Here is a 23,395-nt window from a genome sequence, read left to right as displayed (position 1 = left end):
CGGCCTGTAGTTTTCTTTCCTTGTGGCATCTTTGTCAGGTTTTGGTATTAGGGTGATGGTGGCCTCATAGAATGAGTTTGGAAGTTTACCTTCCTCTGCAATTTCTGGAAGAGTTTGAGTAGGATAGGTGTTAGCTCTTGTCGAAATTTTTGGTAGAATTCAGCTGTGAAGCTATCTGAACCTGGGCTTTTGTTTGCTGGAAGATTTCTGATTACAGTTTCAATTTCCGTGCTTGTGGTGAGTCTGTTAAGATTTTCTATTTCTTCCTGGTTAAGTTTTGGAAAGTTGTAATTTTCTAAGAATTTGTCTGTTTCTCCAGAATTGAAAGAGACACATGTACCCCAATGTTCATTGCAGCACTGTTTATAATAGCCAGGACATGGAAACAACCTAGATGTCCATCAGCAGACGAATGGATAAGAAAGCTGTGGTACATATACACAATGGAGTATTACTCAGCCGTTAAAAAGAATTCATTTGAATCAGTTCTGATGAGATGGATGAAACTGGAGCCGATTATACAGAGTGAAGTAAGCCAGAAAGAAAAACACCAATACAGTATACTAACACATATATATGGAATTTAGGAAGATGGCAATGACGACCCTGTATGCAAGACAGGGAAAGAGACACAGATGTGTATAACGGACTTTTGGACACAGAGGGAGAGGGAGAGGGTGGGATGATTTGGGAGAATGACATTCTAACATGTATACTATCATGTGAATTGAATCGCCAGTCTATGTCTGAAGCAGGATGCAGCATGCTTGGGGCTGGTGCATGGGGATGACCCAGAAAGATGTTATGGGGAGGGAGGTGGGAGGGGGTTCATGTTTGGGAATGCATGTAAGAATTAAAGATTTTAAAATTTAAAAAATAAAAAAACTAAAAAAAAAAAAAAAAAAGAATTTGTCTGTTTCTTCCACGTTGTCCATTTTATTGGCATATAATCGCTTATAGTAGTCTCTTATGATCCTTTGTATTTCTGTGTTGTCTGTTGTGATCTCTCCATTTTCATTTCTAATTTTATTGATTTGATTTTTCTCCCTTTGTTTCTTGATGAGTCTGGCTAATGGTTTGTCAATTTTATTTATCCTGTCAAAGAACCAGCTTTTGGCTTTGTTGATTTTTGTTATGGTCTCTTTTGTGGGTTTTTTCTTTTTACATTTATTTCTGCTCTAATTTTTAAGATTTCTTTCCTTCTACTAACCCTGGGGTTCTCCATTTCTTTCTTTGCTAGTTGCTTTAGGTGGAGAGTTAGGTTATTTATTTGATTTTTTTCTTGTTTCTTGAGGTATGCCTGTATTGCTATGAACTTTCCCCTTAGCATTGCTTTTACAGTGTCCCACAGGTTTTGGGTTGTTGTGTTTTCATTTTCATTTGTTTCTATGCATATTTTGATTTCTTTTTGATTTTTTCTGTGATTTGTTGGTTATTCAGAAGCATGTTTTTAAGCCTCCATATGCTGGAATTTTTAATAGTTTTTCTCCTGTAATTGAGACCTAATCTTACTGCATTATGGTCAGAAAAGATGCTTGGAATGATTTCAGTTTTTTTGAAGTTACCAAGGCTAGATTTATGGCCCAGGATGTGATCTATCCTGGAGAAGGTTCCTTGAGCACTTGAGAAAAAGGTGAAATTCATTATTTTGGGGTGAAATGTCCTATAGATATCAATTAGGTCTAACTGGTCTATTGTATCATTAAAGTATGTGTTTCTTTGTTAATTTTCTGTTTAGTTGATCTATCCATAGGTGTGAGTGGGGTACTGAAGTCTCCCACTATTATTGTGTTATTTTTAATTTCCCCTTTCATACTTGTTAGCATTTGTCTTACATATTGTGGTGCTCCTATGTTGAGTGCATATATATTTTAGTTGTTATATCTTCTTCTTGGATTGATCCTTTGATCATTATGTGTAGTGGCCTTCGTTGTCTCTTTTCACAGCCTTTGTTTTAAAGTCTATTTTATCTGATATGAGTATAGCTACTCCTGCTTTCTTTTGGTCTCTATTTGTGTGGAATATCTTTTTCCAGCCCTTCACTTTCAGTCTGTATGTGTCCCTTGTTTGAGGTGGGTCTCTTGTAGACAACATATATAGGGGTCTTATTTTTGTATCCATTCAGCCAGTCTTTGTCTTTTGGTTGGGGCATTCAACCCATTTACATTTAAGGTAATTATTGATAAGTATGATCCTGTTGCCATTTACTTTATTGTTTTGGGTTCTGGTTTATACACCCTTTTCGTGTTTCCTTTCTAGAGAATATCCTTTAGCATTTGTTGGAGAACTGGTTTGGTGGTGCTGAATTTTCTCAGCTTTTGATTTCTCCTTCATATTTGAATGAGATCCTTCCTGGGTACAGTAATCTGGGCTGTAGGTCATTATCTTTCATCCCTTTAAGTATGTCTTGCCATTCCCTCCTGGCCTGAAGAGTTTCTATTGAAAGATCAGCTGTTATCCTTATGGGAAACCCCTTGCGTGTTATTTATTGTTTTTCCCTTGCTGCTTTTAATATTGTTCTTTGTGTTTGATCTTTGTTAATTTGATTAATATGTGTCTTGGGGTGTTTCACCTTGGGTTTATCCTGTTTGGGACTCTCTGGGTTTCTTGGACTTGGGTGATTATTTCCCAACAATAATTTTAGGGAAGTTTTCAACTATTATCTCCTCAAGTATTTTCTCATGGTCTTTCTTTTCAGTTCAGTTCAGTCACTAGGTCATGTCTGACTCTTTGCGACCCCATGTATCGCAGCATGCCAGGCCTCCCTGTCCATCACCAACTCCCGGAGTTCACTCAGACTCACGTTCATCGAGTCTGTGATGCCATCCAGCCATCTCATCCTTGATCGTCCCCTTCTCCTCCTGCCCCCAATCCCTCCCAGCATCAGAGTTTTTTCCAATGAGTCAACTCTTCACATGAGGTGGCCAAAGTACTGGAGCTTCAGCTTTAGCATCATTCCTTCCAAAGAAATCCCAGGGCTGATCTCCTTCAGAATGGACTGGATCTCCTTGAAGTCCAAGGGACTCTCAAGAGTCTTCTCCAACACCACAGTTCAAAAGCATCAATTCTTCGGCGCTCAGCCTTCTTTACAGTCCAACTCTCACATCCATACATGACCACAGGAAAAACCATAGCCTTGAATCAGTGGAGAAATAACTCCAAAAAGAATGAAGGCATGGGGCCAAAGCAAAAACAATACCCAGTTGTGGATGTTACTGATGATAGAAGCAGGATCTGATGCTGTAAAGACCAATATTGCATAGGAACCTGGAATGTTAGGTCCATGAATCAAGGCAAATTGGAAGTGGTCAAACAAGAGATGGCAAGGGTGAATGTCAACATTCTAGGAATCAGCAAACTAAAATGGACTGGAATGGGTGAATTTAACTCAGATGACCATTATATCTACTACTGCAGGCAGGAATCCCTCGGAAGAAAGGGAGTAACCATCATGGTCAACAAAAGAGTCCAAAATGCAGTGCTTGGATGCAGTCTCAAAAATGACAAAATGATCTCTGTTCGTCTCCACGGCAAACCATTCAACATCACAGTAATCCAAGTCTATGCCCCAACCAGTAACGCTGAAGAAACTGAAGTTGAACGGTTTTATGAAGGCCTACAAGACCTTTTAGAACTAACAGAACTAACACCCAAAAAAGATGTCCTTTTCATTATAGGGGAGTGGAATGCAAAAGTAGGAAGTCAAGAAACACGTGGAGTAACAGGCAAATTTGGCCTTGGAATGTGGAATGAAGCAGGGCAAAGACTAATAGAGTTTTGCCAAGAAAATGCACTGGTCATAGCAAATACCCTCTTCCAACCACACAAGAGAAGACTCTACACATGGACATCACCAGGTGGTCAACACCGAAATCAGACTGATTATATTCTATGCAGCCAAAGATGGAGAAGCTCCATACAGTCAACAAAAACAAGACCAGGAGCTGACTGTGGCTCAGATCATGAGTTCCTTATTGCCAAATTCAGACTCAAATTGAAGAATGTAGGGAAAACCACTAGACCATTCAGGTATGACCTCAATCAAATCCCTTATGATTATACAGTGGAAGTGAGAAATAGATTTAAGGGCCTAGATCTGATAGATAGAGTGCCTGATGAACTATGGAATGAGGTTCATGACATTGTACAGGAGACAGGGATGACGACCATCCCCATGGAAAAGAAATGCAATAAAGCCAAATGGCTGTCTGGGGAGGCCTTACAAATAGCTGTGAAAAGAAGAGAGATGAAAAGCAAAGGAGAAAAGGTAAGATATAAGCATCTGAATGCAGTGTTCCAAAGAATAGCAAGAAGAGATAAGAAAGCCTTCCTCAGCAATCCATGCAAAGACATAGAGGAAAAGAACAGAATGGGAAAGACTAGAGATCTCTTTAAGGAAATTAGAGATACCAAGGGAACGTTTCATGCCAAGATGGGCTTGATAAAGGACAGAAGTGGTCTTTCTTTTAGTCTTCTTCTTTTGGGACTCCTACAATTCAAATATTGGAGCATTTCATATTGTCCTGGAGGTCTCTGAGATGGTCCTCATTTCTTTTAATTCGTTTTTCTTTTTTCCTGTCTGGTTCATTTAGTTCTACCATTCTATCTTCTACTTTACTAATCCTATCTTCTGCCTCTACTTTTTCTACTATTTGTTGCCTCCAGAGTGTTTTTGATCTCATTTATTGCATTATTAGTTATGTATTGACTCTTTTTTTATTTCTTCTAGGTCCTTGTTAAACCTTTCTTGCATCTTCTCAATCCTTGTCTCCAGGCTATTTATCTGTGATTCCATTTTTACTTCAAGATTTTGGATCATTTTTACTATCATTATTTGGAATTCTTTATCAGGTAGATTCCCTATCTCTTCCTCTTTTGTTTGGTTTGGTGGGCATTTATCCTGTTCCTTTACCTGCTGGGTATTCCCTTGTCTCTTCATCTTGTTTATATAGCTGAGTTTGGGGTGGCCTTTCTGTATTCTGGCAGTTTGTGGAGTTTTCTTTATTGTGGAGTTTCCTCACTGTGGATGAGGTTGTATCAGAGGCTTGTCAAGGTTTCTCGGTTAGGGAGGCTTGTGTCGGTGTTCTGGTGGGTGGAGCTGGATTTCTTCTCTCTGGAGTGCAATGAAGTGTCCAGTAGTGAGTTATGAGATGTCAGTGGTTTTGGAGTAACTTTGGGCAGCCTGTATATTGAAGCTCAGGGGTGTGTTCCTGAGCTGGAGAACTCCTGTGTTTGCTGGAGAATTTGCGTGGTATGTCTTCCTCTGGAGCTTGTTGGCCCTTGGATGGTGCTTGGTTTCAGTGTAGGTATGGAGGCGTTTGATGAGCTCCTATCGATTAATGTTCCCTGGAGTCAGGGGTTCTCTGATAATCTCAGGATTTGAACTTAAGCCTCCTGCTTCTGGTTTTCAGTTTTATTTTTACAGTAGTCTCAAGACTTCTCCTTCTATACAGCACCATTGATAAAACATCTAGGTTAAAGATGAAAAGTTTCTCCACATTGATGGACACCCAGAGAGGTTCACAGAGTTACATGGAGAAGAGAAGAGGGAGGAGGGAGTTAGAGGTGACCCGAATGAGATGAGGTGGAATCAAAAGAGGGGAGAGCAAGCTAGCCAGTAATCACTTCCTTATGTGCGCTCCACAGTCTGGACCACTCAGAGATGTTCACATAGTTATACAGATAAGAGAAGAGGGAGGAAGGAGACAAAGGTGGCTAAGAGGATAAAAGGGGGGAACGAAAAGGAGAGAGAGAGATCCAGCCAGTAATCAGTTCCCTAAGTGTTCTCCACCGTCTGGAACACACAAAGATTCATAGAGTTGGGTAGAGAAGAGAAGGGGAAGGAGGAGACAGAGGCGACCTCGTGGAGAAAAAGGAGAGTCCAAAGGAGGAGAGAGCAATCAAGCCAGTAATCTCGCTCTCAAGTAAAAATGGGTACTGAAGACTGGGTTTTTGAAGGTACAAAATTGATAACAAATACCAAAAAGCAAAGATTAAAACTCGAGTAGAGGTTGGATTTTCAAAAATACAATATTAAAGAAAAGAAGAAGAAGAAGAAGAAAAACAAAGTCACAAGAATTATTAAAAATATATATATGGAGTTTGCTTTAAAAATAGGGTCTTTTTTGAAAAGTAATAGTAGGTTATAAAAATGAAAATTAAAGGAGTAATAGAGGACTTAAAAATTTTAAAAAGTTAAAAAAAAAAGAAGAAGAAAAAGAAAAAAAGAATGACCGTAAAAATAGTAAAGATATATCTAGGACTTACTCAGGTGTTGTTGTGGGCAGTGTGGGTCAGTTCATTTTCGGATAGTTCATTGGTCCGGCTTATATTTCTCAAGATCTATAGGCCCCTTCCTATGTAGTCAGTACTAATGACAGGGTTTTAATCTATTGCACTTGTCACTTCCCTTCCCAAGCGGTTCCCTCTGTTTTAGCTTCTTCTGTTTGCTGGTCTCTTCAGTGACTGATTTCCGCCCTGACACAAGGGGGACGGTGGTGGACACTTTTTAGGCTCACTTGTTCAGTTGCACTGTGGGGAGGGAGGGACGCTGCAAACAAATAACACTGGTGTGTGCTCGCAGTGTTTCAGCCCCGCTGGGCCTGCCCCTGCTCGTGGCGCACATGGCTCAGGCTCTAGGTTGCTCTGCCAGGAACTGTCTGAGGCTGGCCCTGGGCTGCATGCACCTCCCAGGTCTAAGCCACTCAGGTTCAGGCACTCAGGTAGTCCTCAGAGGCGCAGACTCGATTGGGCCTGCGTTTTGTGCCCTTCCCAGGTCCAAGTAGCTCAGGTGTCTGGCGAGCGCGGTCACTGTGGCTTATCACCTCTCCCGTTCCTGCTGCTCAGTTTTCTGGGTGTACAATTGGCACACCTTCTCAGGTGGATGATGACTGTCCAGAACCCCAAGAAGTCTTAGTTAGCAAGGAAGCCTGCTTGCAGTTTGGTAAATAATGTCTCTCTGGGGCTGCGATTGCCCCCTTCCAGCCCTTCCGGCTCTGGCTGCCTGTCACCAGAGGGGGATGGTCTGCAGCTAGCTAATTCTGTTCCATCCTTTGTTCTGTGCGCGGTCCTAGTGGTGTCTTATGTTAGAGCTTTACACGTGGTAGCTATCCCACAGTTTGGTTTGCTAGCCCAAGTTAGTTCGCTCTGGTTACCCTCAGGGCATTCAGGCCTGATCCTTAAAAAGCAATGTAGCTTGCACCTCCCTGCCCAGCCCCTGCTTGCTAGTGGCTGATGCAGGCATCTGCGCTGCTTCTCCGCTGGGGGAGTTACCGTTGGGCTTGTAATCTGTGGGTTTAATTATTTATTTATTTTTCTTCCCTGTTATGTTGCCCTCTGTGCTTCCAAGACTCGCCACAGACTCAGCCACGAGAGTGTTTCCTGGTGTTTGGAAACCTCTCTTTTTAAAACTCCCTTCCCAGGATGGAGCTCCCTCCTTACCTCTTTTGTTTCTTTTTTTGTCTTTTATATTTTTTTCTACCTCTTTTCGAAGACAATAAGCTGCCTTTCTGGGTGCCTGATGTCCTCTGCTGGCATTCAGAAGTTGTTTTGTGGAATTTACTCAGCGTTTAAATGTTCTTTTGATGAATTTGTGGGGGAGAAATTGGTCTCCCTGTCCTATTCCTCTGCCATCTTAGGACCACCCCCTCTAACACTTTTTGAGGAATATGGCCCTTTTAATTCTTCATCATAGAGTACATCATGAGAAATGCTGGGCTAGAGGAAGCACAAGCTGGAATCAAGATTGCTTGGAGAAATATCAATAACCTCAGATATGCAGATGACACCACCCTTATGGTAGAAAGTGAAGAAGAACTAAAGAGCCTCTTGATGACAGTGAAAGAGAGCGAAAAAGTTGGCTTAAATCTCAACATTCAGAAAACGAAGATCATGGCATCTGGTTCCATCACTGCATGGCAAATAGATAGGGAAACAGAGGCTGACTTTATTTTTCTGGGTTCCAAAATCACTGCAGATGGTGATTGCAGCCATGAAATTAAAAGACATTTACTCCTTGGAAGGAAAGTTATGACCAACCTAGACAGCATATTGAAAAACAGAGACATTACTTTGTCAACAAAGTTCCGTCTAGTCAAGGCTATGGATTTTCCAGTCATGTATGGATGTGAGAGTTGGACATAAAGAAAGCTGAGTGCAGAATAATTGATGCTTTTGAACTGTGGTGTTGAGGAAGACTCTTGAGAGTCCCTTGGACTGCAAGGAGATCCAACCAGTCCATCCTAAAGGAGATCAGTCCTGGGTGTTCATTGGAAGGACTGATGTTGAAGCTGAAACTCCAATACTTTGGCCACATTGTGTGAAGAGCTGACTCATTTGAAAAGACCCTGATGCTGGGATAGATTGAGAGAAGGAGGAGAAGGGGACGACAGAGTATGAAATGGTTGGATGGCATCACTGACTTGATGGACATGGGTTTGGGTGGACTCCAGGAGTTGGTGATGGACAGGGAGGCCTGGTGTGCTGCAATTCATGGGGTTGCAAAGAGTCGGACAGGACTGAGCTACTGAACTGAACTGAATTGAACATTGATATTTAATGATAAGACCAGGGTTTGATGCTGTTCTTGTTCGATTCAGGGCCCCTCATAAAATAGCTGAGAGAAGGAAACTTCTTGCCCATCTGTTTCTATTCATTCTCTCACTAAGGATGTAACTTGACAGACATGGCATCAGTTCAACTTGTAGAAGAAGGAAACACTCAGGTCACCTCTCTGGTAGAGTGTGAGAGAAAGACATGGAATCTAACAAAACTCCATACACAGTTGGTGCTTGACACAAACCGTCTCAGATCTTTTAAAACCATTTCCAAGCAATTACAAATAGAAAGGATGAGGAAGAGCTGGCATTGATTGGACCCTCAGTTATGGATGAATCATTTATAGGTGAAGATGGGAGGGAATAAGTATTGTGAGGGGACATACAGCCAGCAGATAGTGTCATGTAGGTGGAAGTGTGTACCCAGCTGATACCACTGGTGTTTTCAATGTACAGTTTGCCAAGATTGGGAAGACAGTAGGCAAGGTGAGAGCAGAACACCTGGGCAGACAGGTTTCATAAGGGGAACAGGATTCTAGAAAGGTCTTTAACCTCTGATATGAACCTCATCTATAAGAGAAGGTCACTGTTAGTTACACTGAGATACTCAGTGTAGCATCCACCCAGAGCCCAGCACACAGTAGGTGCTCACTAGCAAGTTGCGGAGGCAGCTGACTCTGCCCTGCTGTGGGGTCACTAAGACAGAGGCTCAGTCCAGCCTGAGGCATCCACTGCCCTTCTAGCTTGTCCATGATCGCTCCAGCTCAAGTACTACCAAGGCCTCCTGGGGATGAATTCCTAACCCTTGGACAGGACAGTAGTCCCCCAGATAGCAGGCAGTAATTCTCAGGGACCCTGTCTGCACTGCCCGTTCCCATCTCCATAGAAGTTTGCTGTGCAAAGGCCTAAACCTTAGCCTCATGTTCCCTAAACCTCACCTTGACCCTGACTCTTAGACGAAGTCTAACCCACATGTGCTCTGACCACTCCCTCCTCTCTGCCTTTGCTCTCTCACAGCTCCCACATTCCCACCTCTCCCATCTTCTGACCCTAGCCAAGTCCATTCCACATAAGAGGGTGAGGCTTGGCCAGCCCAGGTGGTTGCTGACAGATCTGTGCTGACTGACCCCTTGTCAACTATCACTTCATTATCATCTAGGAGTGTCACCAGGTTAGGCCCCAGCAGGTCCTTTGTACCCTGTGGGTAATGATGTCTGAGAACTTGTTCCAGGTCAACAGAAGCCTGCTTTTAGGAGGAGACTCCAGCTCTGCCCAACCCTGAGGGCCTCTGAGTCTCTCTACTATACCTGACAACACCTGTGCTCCTCAGGAGGTCTGAGTCAGCCTGGGTGTTGGTGGGAGATCTTCTCACAAGGGCAAGTCCCTTTGGGCAGACTGGGGACACAGAGGGATGTCAGGTAGCAGGTGCTGTGTAGTGCTGGACCCTTGCTGTGCAGCTCCTGGCTCTCTGTATTCATGGGGATGCTGACTGCTTAACAAACACTCCAGTATCAGCGCTTAACACATTAAACCATATTTTTGTTCAAATAAACTCCAGCACCTCCCTCCACCCTCCCTAATGCCAGCCCTGCCTTTTGGAGGAACCCCTCCTCTGGGGAGGTGCTCAGCAGATCTCCAAGTGTTGGTCTCTGGGAACATTGTACTTGAGCTTGTGGGCTTCGAAGAGATTTTCCAGCTCCTTCATGTAGCGCTGGTGAAGCCTGTCCACCTCCTCCTGGGAGGGATGCAGTGTCTTCTGCACCTCGATGGGTTTCCCCACTGCAAGACACAGAGGTGAGTGGTGATACAGAGTAGGAACCACTGAAGGCGCAGGGATCTTGATGTTCCCACTAAAATGGCCATCTGAGCAGGTAAGCACTCCAACTCCCTCCCTTTCAATTCTATTTTGCCTCATAGATTCTAAGATGTTGGGTCAACTTCAAGATTCTGATATATCAACAATACAGCCAGCTGGTATTTGCATGCATTATCTCTTACGTTATCCTAACAATCCTATGGGGATATAACCTGGTATTATTCCTGTTTGACTTCTGAGAAAATGAGGCTCAGGGAGGTTAAATAACTCGTTCAAGGTCACATAGCCAGGAAAAATCAGTACCAGGTTGTAAGCCCTGGAGATGTGCGCTTAGCCTCAGGGAAAGTTGAATCTGGGATTCTCAGATGCCATGATTGGAAAAGCTCGTATCTATGGAAGAAGGTGGATCAGAAAGCAGCTGCCATGTCTTGTTTTGGGAATGGTCTGGTGGTAGCAGCACTATAAACATTCATGAATATGCACCACACAATGCAAAGAAAGTCTGATAGAGTGGGTTGCCTGTACTCAACAAAGAAACGGCTGGGTGAGTAGAGATGAACAGCTCTATTAGTACTGCCATTGGAAACTAGTTGGAATTCAAGAAGAAAGCAAATAGTTGAAAAATGGTGCTAAGTCTATGGAATAAAGCCCATGCCCATTATTTACAAGGAAATCCCTCTGGCTCTCCTTTGGAGCCTGCTGATTGCTACTTTACACACAATTCTAACAGACGTGCAAAGGCCTTGTACCCACCTTTTCCAATTATTGTCGTTAGACTCTGTGATCAGAATTATACCCTCCTTCTCCTGCATAATAAAAAGTCAAATACCCTTATCAAACCTCAACTTTGTTACCAAGGGCAGGGTGATCTCTTGGAAGTGATTTAGCTTCTGTGAGCCTATGTTTGCAATCAATAAAATGGGGAGGAGAGGCCCTCCTCACAATTTGTTGGGAAAACTAAGCCGCTGCATGTAAGGAGCCAGCGTAGTGCCTGACACAAGCAGGGGCACAGTGATCAGTAGAGGCTACTGGCCGTTGTGCTCCTGTTACTCTTCTCATTCTAGACTGCCTTTCATAGGCTTACTTGACGGTGTGTCTGTTTCACACACCAGAAAGCATGCTCCTCAAAGTCAAGGGTGTACTGCTTTATGTCCAGATCTCCTTGATGCACAAGCCCAAGCCTCTTACTCTATAGCCCTTCCCCTCCCAGCCCAGGTCTAGGCTCACCCACAGTGGTGATGGGTCGGCGGTAGGGCATAAGACCAAAGCTGTACTGGAAGATTCCACGGCCATAGAAGGCAGGGATGGAACCTCTAATGCTCTTGTGAAGTTGGTCTTGAAACCACCGCAACCAGGAACCAGGAGAGTTCTCAACCTGCTCATAGATGTCATTCTCCCCAAAGGAGAAGATCGGCACCAGATCTGCCCTAGAGGGAGAGAGGAGAGAGGGCATCTGGATGGACAAGAAGGCATAAGCTGGTCACCTAGCTTCCTGAAGGGACCTAGTGAGCAGGAACGGAACAGAGGACAGAGCCCTGGGACAAAAGTAAGAGGCCTCGGGTGTCTCCCAGACCTGCCAGGGCTTCTTTTATAACTTCAAGCAGGTCATGGCTCTTTTCAGGGTCAATGACTGGCACTTGGATTGTTACTGAGTCCATGCTCTCTTTGCTTGTCACAAGATAGGCCAGTGAATCTGAGACAAAGTGTTGGGACAAGGAAGGGACTTTATTCGGAGTGGCTGACCAAGAAGATGGCAGGCTAGTGCTTCCAAATAACCATGCTAAAGGGCCAGGTTGCCAAGTTCTTTATGGATCATAGATTGGGATATAGGTGAGAACACAAACTAAACAGACTATTTGATCCTTGCAAATGTCCCAGAATGGCAAGCCTCAGGCATGGGAATGTGTTAGTATATCCTTACAGTCCTTTCAGTTCAGTTGCTCAGTTGTGCTCAGCTCTTTGCGACCCACTGACTGCAACACACCAGGCCTCCCTGTCCATCACCAGCTCCAGGAGTTTACACAAATTCATGTCCATTTAGTCAGTCATGCCATCCAACCATCTCATCCTCGGTCGTCCCCTTCTCCTGCCCTCAATCTTTCCCAGCATCAGGGTCTTTTCAAATGAGTCAGCTCTTCGCATCAGGTGGCCAAAGTATTGGAGTTTCCGCTTCAACATCAGTACTTCCAATGCACACCCAGGACTGGTCTCCTTTAGGATGGACTGGTTGGATCTTTTTGCAGCCCAAGGGACTCTCAAGAGTCTTCTCCAACACCACAGTTCAAAAGCATCAATTCTTCAGCACTCAGCTTTCTTTATAGTTCAACTCTCATATCAATACATGACTACTGGGAAAATAATAGCCTTGACTAGACATATCTTTGTTGGCAAAGTAATGTCTCTGCTTTTGAATATGCTATCTAGGTTGGTTATAAATTTCCTTCCAAGGAGTAAGTGTCTTTTAATTTCATGGCTGCAATCACCAACTGCAGTGATTTTAGAGCCCAAAAAAATAAAGTCTGACACTGTTTCCCCATCTATTTCCCATGAAGTGATGGGACAGGATGCCATGATCTTAATTTTCTGAATATTGAGCTTTAAGCCAACTTTTTCACTCTCCTCTTTCACTTGCATTAAGAGGCTTTTTAGTTCCTCTTTACTTTCTGCCATAAGGGTGGTGTCATGTGCATATCTGAGGTGATTGATATTTCTCCTGGCAATCTTGATTCCAGCTTGTGCTTCTTCCAGCCCAGCACTTCTCATGATGTACTCTGCATATAAGTTAGATAGGCAGGGTGGCAATATACAGCCTTGATGTCCTCCTTTTCCTATTTGGAAGCAGTCTGTTATTCCATGTCCAGTTCTAATTGTTGCTTCTGACCATACAGATTTCTCAAGAAGCAAGTCAGGTGGCCTGGTATTCTCATCTCTTTAAATATTTTCCACAGTTTATTGTGATCCACACAGTCAAAGGCTTTGGCATAGTCAATAAAGCAGAAATAGATGTTTTCCTGGAACTCTCTTGCTTTTTCAATGACCCAGCAGATGCTGGCAATTTGATCTGTGTTTTCTCTGCCTTTTCTAAACCCAGCTTGAACATCTGGAAGTTCACAGTTCACATACTGCTGAAGCCTGGCTTGGAGAATTCTGAGCATTACTTTACTAGCGTTGAGAGATTAGTGCAATTGTGCGGTAGTCTGAGCATTCTTTGGCATTGCTTTTCTTTGGGATTGGGATGAAAACTGACCTTTTCCAGTCTTATGGCCACTGCTGAGTTTTCCACATTTGCTGGCATATTGAGTGCAGCACTTTCACAGCATCATCTTTTAGGATTTGAAACAGCTCAACTGGAATTCCATCACCTCTACTACCTTTGTTCATAAGTGATGCTTTCTAAGGCCCACTTCACTTCACATTCCAGGATGTCTGGCTCTAGGTGAGTGATCACACCATCGTGATTATCTGGGTGGTGAAGATCTTTTTTGTACTGTTCTCTACAGGTGGGCAACTCAGGTTATTTTCCTTTGGCAGCCCATTGTGTGTTCCTACAGTAAGAAAAGCTGCAAGATGAGGGTTAAACTCACAGAAGCAGGTCCAGCACCAATTCAAAATTAAACCTTTCCGGTTACAGGATCATGAGAGACAAACCAGAATATTGCTGAGAATCCTCCAAGATAAAAAAAAAAGTCTGCAGACTTTCTGGGAAAATCTCTTCCAGCTAGGTTTGTATACTTCACTGATATTTAAAGATAGGAGAATAGCTCTTTACTATGCCCCAAACTCCATTCACCCAGATTCTCTAGGTCTCAGATGTAATGCAAGCTTTTAGCAATGGGACATTTAAGACGTAATCCCTTTAGTTACAAAATCTTCCTTCTAGAGTCTTCTCTGGGTATGTGGGCCTGAGACAGTGCATCTATCACCAACATAAAATCTTCAGACGCTGCCTGCCAAAATAGGATCTGCATTTGCCTCTGCAGTCTTCCTTCTAAACTACAATCCTTGCCAATCTCCAGCCCTCTCCCCAATACCCGTGCATCAGGGCGAGCCTGATGAAGCCCTTGCGGTTCCGCAGCACCAGCTTGTAGGCTCCCGGCCTGGCAGTCAGTGACTCCTGGACGCCCCCAACAACGATGGATAGCAGGTTGCCGCCTCCTTTCCTGCTCAGAATGTGATCAGCACTTTCCTTGTCTGATGAGACCAGCCCTGGGGAGAGAGGAAAACGGTCACGTACAGTGTGAAGGGGCAAGCACGGTTCAGGAGTATGTGACTTGGGCTCTCCCCTACTCCCCAGGGGGAGTCCCCTGATGACAGGCACTGAGCAGTACCCCTTTACCCAATACTCCCACCAAGGTCATCACTGAGCACAGAGCTGTGGGAAATGCTTTTGGGTCTCATCTCCTTGTCTACTACACATTCACTTGGAAGAAGTATAGAACAATTGGGCATCCTCATTAAAAATCCCTCCTCTGTCTTCAACCCCCATAGTCCTGGGATAGAAAGAGAGGAAAAATTCACCTGAAAACATGATGTAATCCCTGTAGATAGGGACCCAGAAACACCAGTGCATCATCATCAGATATGAGCGGATGCCTGGGAAAACAGAGGAGAAGCCCGTGCCCTCTGTGCACAGGTTGATAAAAGCTCCGGTGGCGAGGACACCATGAGGGTGGAAGCCAGCAAGGTAGTTCCTGGAGGGGTCCAGCTCGGCAGTCTTGACCAGCTGCAGGGACAGCAATCTGGTGAATCGGGGCTGCACCCACTCCCCCCCAAACCCCACTCCAATCTCCCTGCGAAGTTTCTGTGCTGACCTCGTCTATGTGTCCGCTGTGCCCAAGTGCTATCACACCCCATGTGAGTGTCCTGTGGTGAGAGATGTCCTGTCTGAGGATCCTTGTCCCTGGTGCAAGCATGAAGCAGAGAAGATGCTCAGGAAGACTATGGAATGAAAGGGAAAGAACAGACTCACAAATGGATGAGGCCAATACCCTCTGCCTGGGAGAAAGACCCCTGTCCAAGGTTGGAAGGAATCCTGGAAAGAGGACTGGAGACAGGCCATTGTCCCATGTGAAGGCAGACCTTGTTCCAGGCAGAACCCTACCAGAATGAAGGAGCCAGCACAAGAGGGAGTGACCCTCTCACCAAGTTTTGTGGAATCTGGAGTCATGTCTCAGGTAAAAAGCTGGACCCCTGAGACCCTGTGATTCAATGTAACAGATCCCAGGATGCTGAAGGTAGAAGTTGGGAGGAGGGCCATGAAGTCTCTAGTGATGCCCGCAGGTGTGGGTGGAGAGGGGTCAGGGAGGTGTCCTGTCAAGTCTGCAGCACTTCCTGACACCAGGTCACAGCCTGCCCACAGCACTGCACCCCTGCTCAGACCTTGGCCTGTGTAGACACTGCTGTTCCTGGATAATGATATATTACACAGAAACACTGCTCCTGAAATTATCTTAAGGATGAGAGGGAATCAATTGTCCTCCGGGAACACTGCCTGATTCACCACCAGTACCTCTTTAGGAAGCCCGTAAGATGCATTTAGAAAGCTCCAGTGCTCAGAAGTAGTCTCCTAAATTCTCTAGAAACTCTCCCATTAGGCTCTAGCTCATAGAGTCACAGCACAAAGGACTGTGAGTGGAGTACCCCAGCAGAATTGTTAGCACAGAGAATGTTGCTTGCCTGCCTTCAAGTCAGCAACAACTGTAGCTGCAACTGACAATGGGCCTTGAAAGGAATTCAGGATGAAAGAAAATAGGATACTGGTCAGAGAGTGAAGATGCACATGCAGGAAATATTGCAGTGAGCCCAGATTTTGTTCTCCCCATATGTAGAAAAACATGAAAATCATTAACTGGAGATGTCTGCGTTTTGACTGGCAGTAATCTTTTGATGTTTAGCTACATGGCTGGTTTGGCTTTGTTTTTTTCAACAAAGCCCCATAAGTACTGACTTCTGTCCCGTTTAGAACAGCTCCTCAGAGATTTCTGAGAGGCTGTCTCTGAATACAATCCTCAGTAAGGCATCGGAACAAAACACCTGACAACTCTAAGGTTGTACACTTGTTTCCAGTAGACAGCAGAGCCTCCCGGAACCCCCCTATCCATGGCCACCGAAGATCCCTGCAGGGCCTGCTCTGTTGAGGTGTGTGGATGACTTGGAAGTTGTCCTGGGAGGTGACAAGAGTCAGACTCTGTGAGCCACAGCGCCTCCTGCAGGCCTCAGTCCAGGACTGAGGGACAGTCCAGGACAGGGAGGTGAAAGTGCATGTCATCTCTCCCTCTGCTGGCCGCTCGGTGGTACTGCCCGCCGTCTGCAGCTGTTCTCGCCACAGGACTGCAGGGGCCTACAATCCTGAACCCTGTGCTCATGAAATTTCTGCAAAGATGTTTCCCACAATGTCAGTAGTGTCTTATGCGAGAAATACTCTGGAGGAGATACCTGGTTACAGGAGGGACAGAGCAGACACAGATAAGACCGGCACAGAGACACTCAGCAGAGTTTTCTGCCAGATGTGCAAAAGACAGCAGTTCCAGGTGATAGGAGAGCCAGATGCTGTCCTCAGAAGCCCCAGATCACCTGATGTCTCATGGAATCCACACAACCCAATGATGTATGTGGCAGCATTTCCACTTTACACATGAAGAAACTGAAGCTCAGAGAGCATGTGTAACTCACCTAAGGTCATACAACTGGCATGTTGCAGACCCGGATTACAACCTATAATGTCTACTCCCAGAGGTGACACAGTATCCATTCTTCTCTCCTGTGTCCAGAGAAGGCCACCTGTCCCTGCCTGGCACCTCTCTGTGTCCACATTGCCTTCCTCCTCCTGTCCCCACTAGATAATTAACCATCACAACTGCCTACATCCAAGGGTTTAACCTGTCTGGGATTCACGAATGGAGCAAACGCCAGTTCACTAAAGATCAGGGGCCTGCATCCCTACAAACTGATCCTTGGGCCCAGGCTCCAGGGTACAAAATGGACCTGAGATACCATGAGCCAGAGATCAGGGATTAAGAGATAGGCAGAAGAGGAGGAAGTGGACTGTTTAGTGGCTCCCTGGGGAAACTGAGATTCAGAATGAGCACAGCTCTGTCCAAGGACACGTAACATATCAAACACGCAGGGGCAGGATACACCCTGAGGGCTCTCTGCTCTGTTCCTATTCTCTGAGCCAATGCACACACTTTAAAAGCAAAGAACCTGCTCTGTATCCTTGCTCACACCTTCTTCCCTATCAGGGTATCAGTATCATCATCTGATAAAGTGTCAGCCAGATGCTCTGAAAGCTTGTTTCCATTACAGATTCCTTCACACCAAACTTAGACTGTGGAGGGATTCACACCTGTCGGATACATAAGTGTGCGGCACTACATGGCCTACTGGGTTCCTCAAATCCTGTTCATTCATCAGTTGTCATAGTGGCCTCACCTCACGGAAGTTAGTCAGACAAAAGCTGATTCTTCCCCTAGCCACATAGTGGTAGAAGCCTGTCTCCTGCTCCCGGCCCGGTATTCTGCTCCCTGCACACAGGGTCACACTTCCACATGGACACATGGGGACTATGGTCCTGACCACTCCCTAGTCAGCCCCTTACTCACCGAGATGGGGAAATAGTCCTTCATGTACTTCCATATGGTCCAGTGCTTTATGAAAGCAATCTGCCTGCCCGCCTGCCGTGGCGTGTCTCGATCCAGGTACCACCAGATCGCATACAGGATACTGATCATCCAGAATCTTGTGAACAGGAGGCCAATGAAGACTATGCAGAAGATCAAGTCTGGGAAGGGAAGCAGGAACCATTAGTGGTCAGAGGTATGAAGGATCGAGCTCTCCGCATATACCCAGCTCTAGCAGCACTGTCCATTCCAGCCCTCCTCCTAGGAGGAAGAGACCAGCTTCCCAAGGTTTTGAGGAGGACAGAATGCTGTAAACATTGAGAGCCTAGATTTGAAACCAGTTGGCCTAATTTCAAACTCTCATTGTCCCATTGCACCAGATCGCTTACTCATTTGAGTCTTCCCCCTCCACCTCCCTCTCTGTCTGTACACCAGATGCTCAAAAGAGGCCTAATGGAGATGTGACTGGATGAACTCTTTCTGGTATCCATTCTTTAGAACCCCAGAGAAAAGGTATTCTTTCTCCCCAGCCCACTTCCTGTCTACCCTCAGCCCATCTTTCCATAGATAAATCCCACCACATTCCCCCTTTAGTTAAAGACCCCTCATGACTTCTTATAACTTTGATGCTCAGCTCAAGCAGCTCAGCCTGAACTCAAGCTCCTCACTGGTGGCCCATACCCTCTCTTGTTCCAGTCTCACTCATTACATGCACCTCATGTTCCAGCTACGCTAAGTTGCTCAGTTGATAAAAATCCCTGAGCTCTAGCTTTTGCTGAGCTCTTTCCTTTGCTGCCAGGCCCTGTCCTGCTGAAGGAAGGAGGGAGGAAGAGGGCAACTCAGGCCTGGTCTGTTCATCAGGACTGCAGCAGGGCCAGAAACAGCCCCAGTGAGCAATTCCTCCCAGACTTACTATTCTGAGTCCCTTCACAGGATAATCCTGGTTTTGACTCAGGGTCAGGTGATCTTTGGGACTGTCTTTAATCTGATGCTAATTGAGCCTCGATGTTAGAGAATATTATGTCCTCTCCATTCCACTCCTTCCACTGAACACCCTTTGCTCATACTCATAAAGAAGTTCATCCCCCAACTGTAGTCCATTTTAAAGTAGGGCAAACCAGGACTATCATTCATGTCCAACTTCATGCAGCAGGGGACTTCTGACCCAGTCTGAATAGTGCTTGTGTGGGCGCTAAGTTGCTCCAGTTATGTCTGACTCTGCAACACTGTGGACTGTAGCCCTCCAGGCTCCACCGTCCATGGGATTCTTCAGGTAAGAATACTGGAGTTAGTTGCTATGCTCTCCTCTAGAGGATCTTCCAGACCCTGAGATCAAACCAGCATCTCCTGTGGCTCCTGCATTGCAGGCAGTTTCTTTACTGCTGAGGCACTGGGGAAGCCCAGTCTGAGTAGTAGCAAAATGCATAAATCAAAGTAGTTTGGGGCTCACAGAGGCTCGTTTTCTTCAGAGCACCTGCAACCTGTCAGGCGCTGGTGGTTAAGCCCTGAACAACGGACAGGAATTCTTGCCCTCCTGTTGCTGGCTTCAGGGTTGTCTTTGGAGCACTCTGTTTTGTCCTTTCAATTATAATGATGGTAAAATATGTTTACCATATACTAGTCATCAAAATGACTCTTTGGTATTTTATTATTGGTTTTCAGTTTTCATTATAGTTCATTTACATGTTGTATTAGTTTCAGTTGTATAGAAAAATAAACCTGTTAACTCATACACATATTGACTCTGTTTTTGTGTGTGTGTGTGTTTTTTAAATTTATTCCTTTCCTGTACAGATCATTACAGAGCACTGAGGAGAGATCCCTATGCTTGCAGCAGATTCTATTGTTATCTATTATATATACAGTAGTGTTGTGAATCCAAATCTCCCAATTTATCCTTCCCCCCAACCCCTGGTAACCACAGGTTTCTTTCTACTTCTGTTTTGTAAATAACTACTCTGTACCTCTTTTTGATTCTGCATATAAGTGATATCATGTGAGATTTGTCTTTTTTTGGCTATCTTCGCTCCGTTTGACAGTCTCTAGGTCCATACATGTTACTGAGAATGACGTTCATATGTTCCTTTTTATGACTGAGTAATATTCCATTGCTTGTATTATGGCATCTTCTTTATGCATTACTCAAATGGATACTTAGGCGGCTTCCACATCCCAGCTATTGTAAATGTGCTGTTATGAACACTGGGGAGATTGCATCTTTTCAAATAATGGGCTAATGACAGAGGCCTTATGGAGAACAGTATAGAGATTTCTTATGAAACTATTAGAATACAATAGGACCCAGTAACCCCTCTCTTGGACATATACTTGAAATGATTTTTGAGAGTCAATTTGGTGTAATTAAATTAATTCACATTGTTGTGCAACTATATCAACCTTCATCTCAGAACTCTTTTCATCTTCCTAAACTGAACCTATGTACCCAAGAAATTAGAACTTCCATCAAGGTCAAGAGAATAAAACTAACTTGTTAATAGTGGTTCATTGTAGGGTAGGATTTGGGGGAAATCCTTAACTTTTAGAACGCACATTTTGTTTCGATGTGTTAAAATAGCATGTATTTGCTTTTTAGTGAGAAAAAAGAATTTTAAAATGTGGGCACTTCTGCTTGATCAGAAGGAACTCCCCCATCTAAACATCTCCCTCACTCTGGCCTCTTCTTTAAGTACTGTCAGCAGGCAAAATCCTAACTTGGGTGCATTTTCAGCCCCTGAAGAAAGAAAACACCTTCTTTCCCCTCATAACGACAAGAAGGAAAGATGTAAAATCCCACTTTACTGAGACCCAGAGAGGGTGTTCAGGTTGGCTAACCTCATACAGAAAACTAGCAGGATGAGTGGTAGTTTCAATTCTATTATGTCCATATCATGCTCCCAACATTCATTCATTCAACAAGCATTTGTCAACATTAACTCTTCTAAGAGATGGAGACGCGGATGAGAGCAAGACCAACTATCTGAAAGGAGCTTACCTTCCCGCGTGAGTGTGTGAATTCTAGAGAAGAGGAAAGAAACAGAATAACAAGTAACCCACTGGAAAGTACTTGTTGCTGGGGCCTGAGTCCTGAGTAACATGTCCCGGTTGACATTTCTGGCCACATCGTTGCCCCTCCCCAAAGAGCTGCACTAGGCCAGCATGAACCATCTGCTCATATGCGCATATGTGCAACATTTACTGGCCTCCTGGGAAAACTTACTTTACTGAAGGCCTGTACATTCTGCCTTGTAGATTCATCTCCTAATATCTTTGGAAAACAGCCCCTTTTCTCTACCCACTGCCAGCCTCCCTAGACCAGGGTAAGTAATCTTTTAAAGAGCCAAATTGTAAGCATTTCAGACAGTGGGGCTCAAGAGGCAACATGGGGGATTTTGCATAGGCACATAATCATTTAAAATACAAGCATTTAAAATGTAAAAGCCATACTTCACTCATGGGCTGGCACTGTACAAACACAAAGACAATCAGGGGGCTAGTTTTCAATCATGGGTCTATGAGGTGACATCTGATATAGATTGTGACCTTGTAATTGAGCAGGACCTATGCAAAACACAACCCACTCCAGTATTCTTGCCTGGAAAATCCCATGGTTGGAGGAGCCTGATAGGTTACAGCCAATGGGGTCACACAGAGTCAGACATGACTAAACAACTTCACATGCAGCCTTCCTGGGAAAGATCCCTCATGTCCTCTACCTGCCTCTTATTTGTAGAAAATCCTGAGCTTCCTAAGTCTTCACCAAAATTCAAAAATAAAATTATAAAGAGAAATCATAAACATGAAAGAAAAGAGTCCCAAACAAGAAAATAAATAACAGCTCAAAAATTCCACAAATTCAAAGATTTTTGGTTTGTTCCCAAAAGCCATAGTTAATATTGAGACTCATCACTGAGCAGTTTGCAGATACTGAACTCCCAGCAGGTGGAAGAAATTGCTAACCAGCCCATAGATTCAGACCAGGGGAAACCTGAAGGCTGATGATGGTGACTCCAAGTTACCTCACCACCAAGCAATCAGACAGTTCTCTAGGAGTTGATCATGCACCCAGCATCACTTCTCTAGAAACCGTTCCCTGGTAATCAAAGAGGTTTCAGGCATTTTCAGCCTTAAGTCTCTGGACCCCTTGTTTGTCCCCTGTAATAAAGCCTACACTATTTTCATCACAACCCAGTGTCAGTATAGGAGATTTACTGTGCTCCCACAAGCAGACCCAAATCTGACTTGCTAACAACTCCTCCCTGTTATCTGTCTCCCCCAACACCCCAACCAAGAAGATCCCTAAATTACAGCTTGTCTCCCACAGATTGGACCTTGTCACTCCTGTACCTAAAGTCCTCTGGGGGATCCCCTTTGCCCTCGAGATAAGAGTCAAGGTACAAGCTACTGTTCCTGGCATCAGAGGGTCTGGATGCCTTTTCTCAGCCCCCTCCTTCTAGCTCCAGGCCCAAGGTTGCTTGACTCTCTGTCCTCCTCTGGACACTCCCAGGTCCCAGGCTAAGCTGAGGTGGACACAGACAGTCAGACACACACTCCTGTTGGTAAAGCTCGCCCAAGGCCCTGTGAGAAAGATGTCCCTCATCCCAGGTGATCCCCAGGCACTGAGCTCAGCATCCACCTTAGGACCTGTATCTTTCCCCATCAATGCACCATGTGCACCTGAAACGGCAGGTGTCCATGGCCTCCCAAATCCATCTCAGCTTTCCTTACGCAGGGCCAAGTAAGAGAAGATCAACTGCAGGACCGCGAAGGTCTGCAGCCTGCGTTCCAGTGGCACAAACAAAGGTGCAAACTCCACCATGCTGATTCCTCTGCTTCCTCTGGAGGCTTCTCTGAGCTCTGCTGTGGTCTGAGACACCTGCTGGGTTTTGTTGCTGCCAGAGGTTGCTAAGCATTTGTGGGGGTGGAGGGAGTTGTCCAGCCAGCCATAGAGTCCCATTGCACCTACCCTGGCAGGGAACAGTATCCTAGGTAAAATATTCAAAACCACCTGGCCTGGACGAAACTTACTACAGAGAAAGAGAAGTGCAGTGGACTCTTCAGGCAATACATTTTCTGCCAGATCACCTTTGCTCAAATCTTGCCCATTACTGGGCAATTGAAGCAGCAAGTATAGGGCAATCCTGCACTCTTTACACTTACACAACTATTTGGCTGCAGTAATTGTCTCCTTTCACCTGTCGGGTCCATGGTTCCCCTTTACAAATAAGAGCTATGAGATACCATATAAATATCTCCAGGCCCCATTATCTATCTCCTCTCTGGCTGCCTTTTCCTCAGCTTGCCTGGACAGCAAAACTCATGGAAGAGCTGTCTGATTTCCATGCCCTCTCCTCCATTCTGTCCTCCCTCTTCCAGACTTCAGATGCCACTGTTCCATGGAACTGCCC

The 23,395-nt window shown here is 44.9% G+C and overlaps 1 protein-coding gene across 2 annotated transcripts; it reads right to left on the bottom strand.

Moving 5' to 3' along the window:
• Positions 1 to 1,643: 1,643 nt before the first annotated feature.
• Positions 1,644 to 22,849, bottom strand: LOC101122934 (2-acylglycerol O-acyltransferase 2-like). 2 transcript variants are annotated; one of them, XM_027979548.3, is made up of 6 exons: positions 22,716 to 22,849; positions 17,973 to 18,151; positions 14,890 to 15,094; positions 14,403 to 14,577; positions 11,599 to 11,798; positions 1,644 to 10,334 (listed from the first exon to the last, which is right to left on the bottom strand). In XM_027979548.3, the coding sequence occupies exons 1-6, from the start codon at positions 22,804 to 22,806 to the stop codon at positions 10,180 to 10,182; spliced, it is 1,005 nt and encodes a 334-aa protein (XP_027835349.1). In that variant the 5' UTR covers positions 22,807 to 22,849; the 3' UTR covers positions 1,644 to 10,179. The 2 variants fall into 2 exon arrangements, with proteins under 2 accessions (XP_027835349.1, XP_027835350.1); XM_027979549.2 differs by having other exon boundaries at positions 10,074 to 10,334; positions 22,665 to 22,849.
• Between the last annotated feature and the right edge of the window lie 546 nt (positions 22,850 to 23,395).

This window comes from Ovis aries, chromosome 15, assembly GCF_016772045.2.
Source record: "Ovis aries strain OAR_USU_Benz2616 breed Rambouillet chromosome 15, ARS-UI_Ramb_v3.0, whole genome shotgun sequence".
Taxonomy (NCBI): domain Eukaryota; kingdom Metazoa; phylum Chordata; class Mammalia; order Artiodactyla; family Bovidae; genus Ovis; species Ovis aries.
Note: the sequence above shows the minus strand (reverse complement) of the source record. Positions and strands in the feature narration are given on the sequence as shown.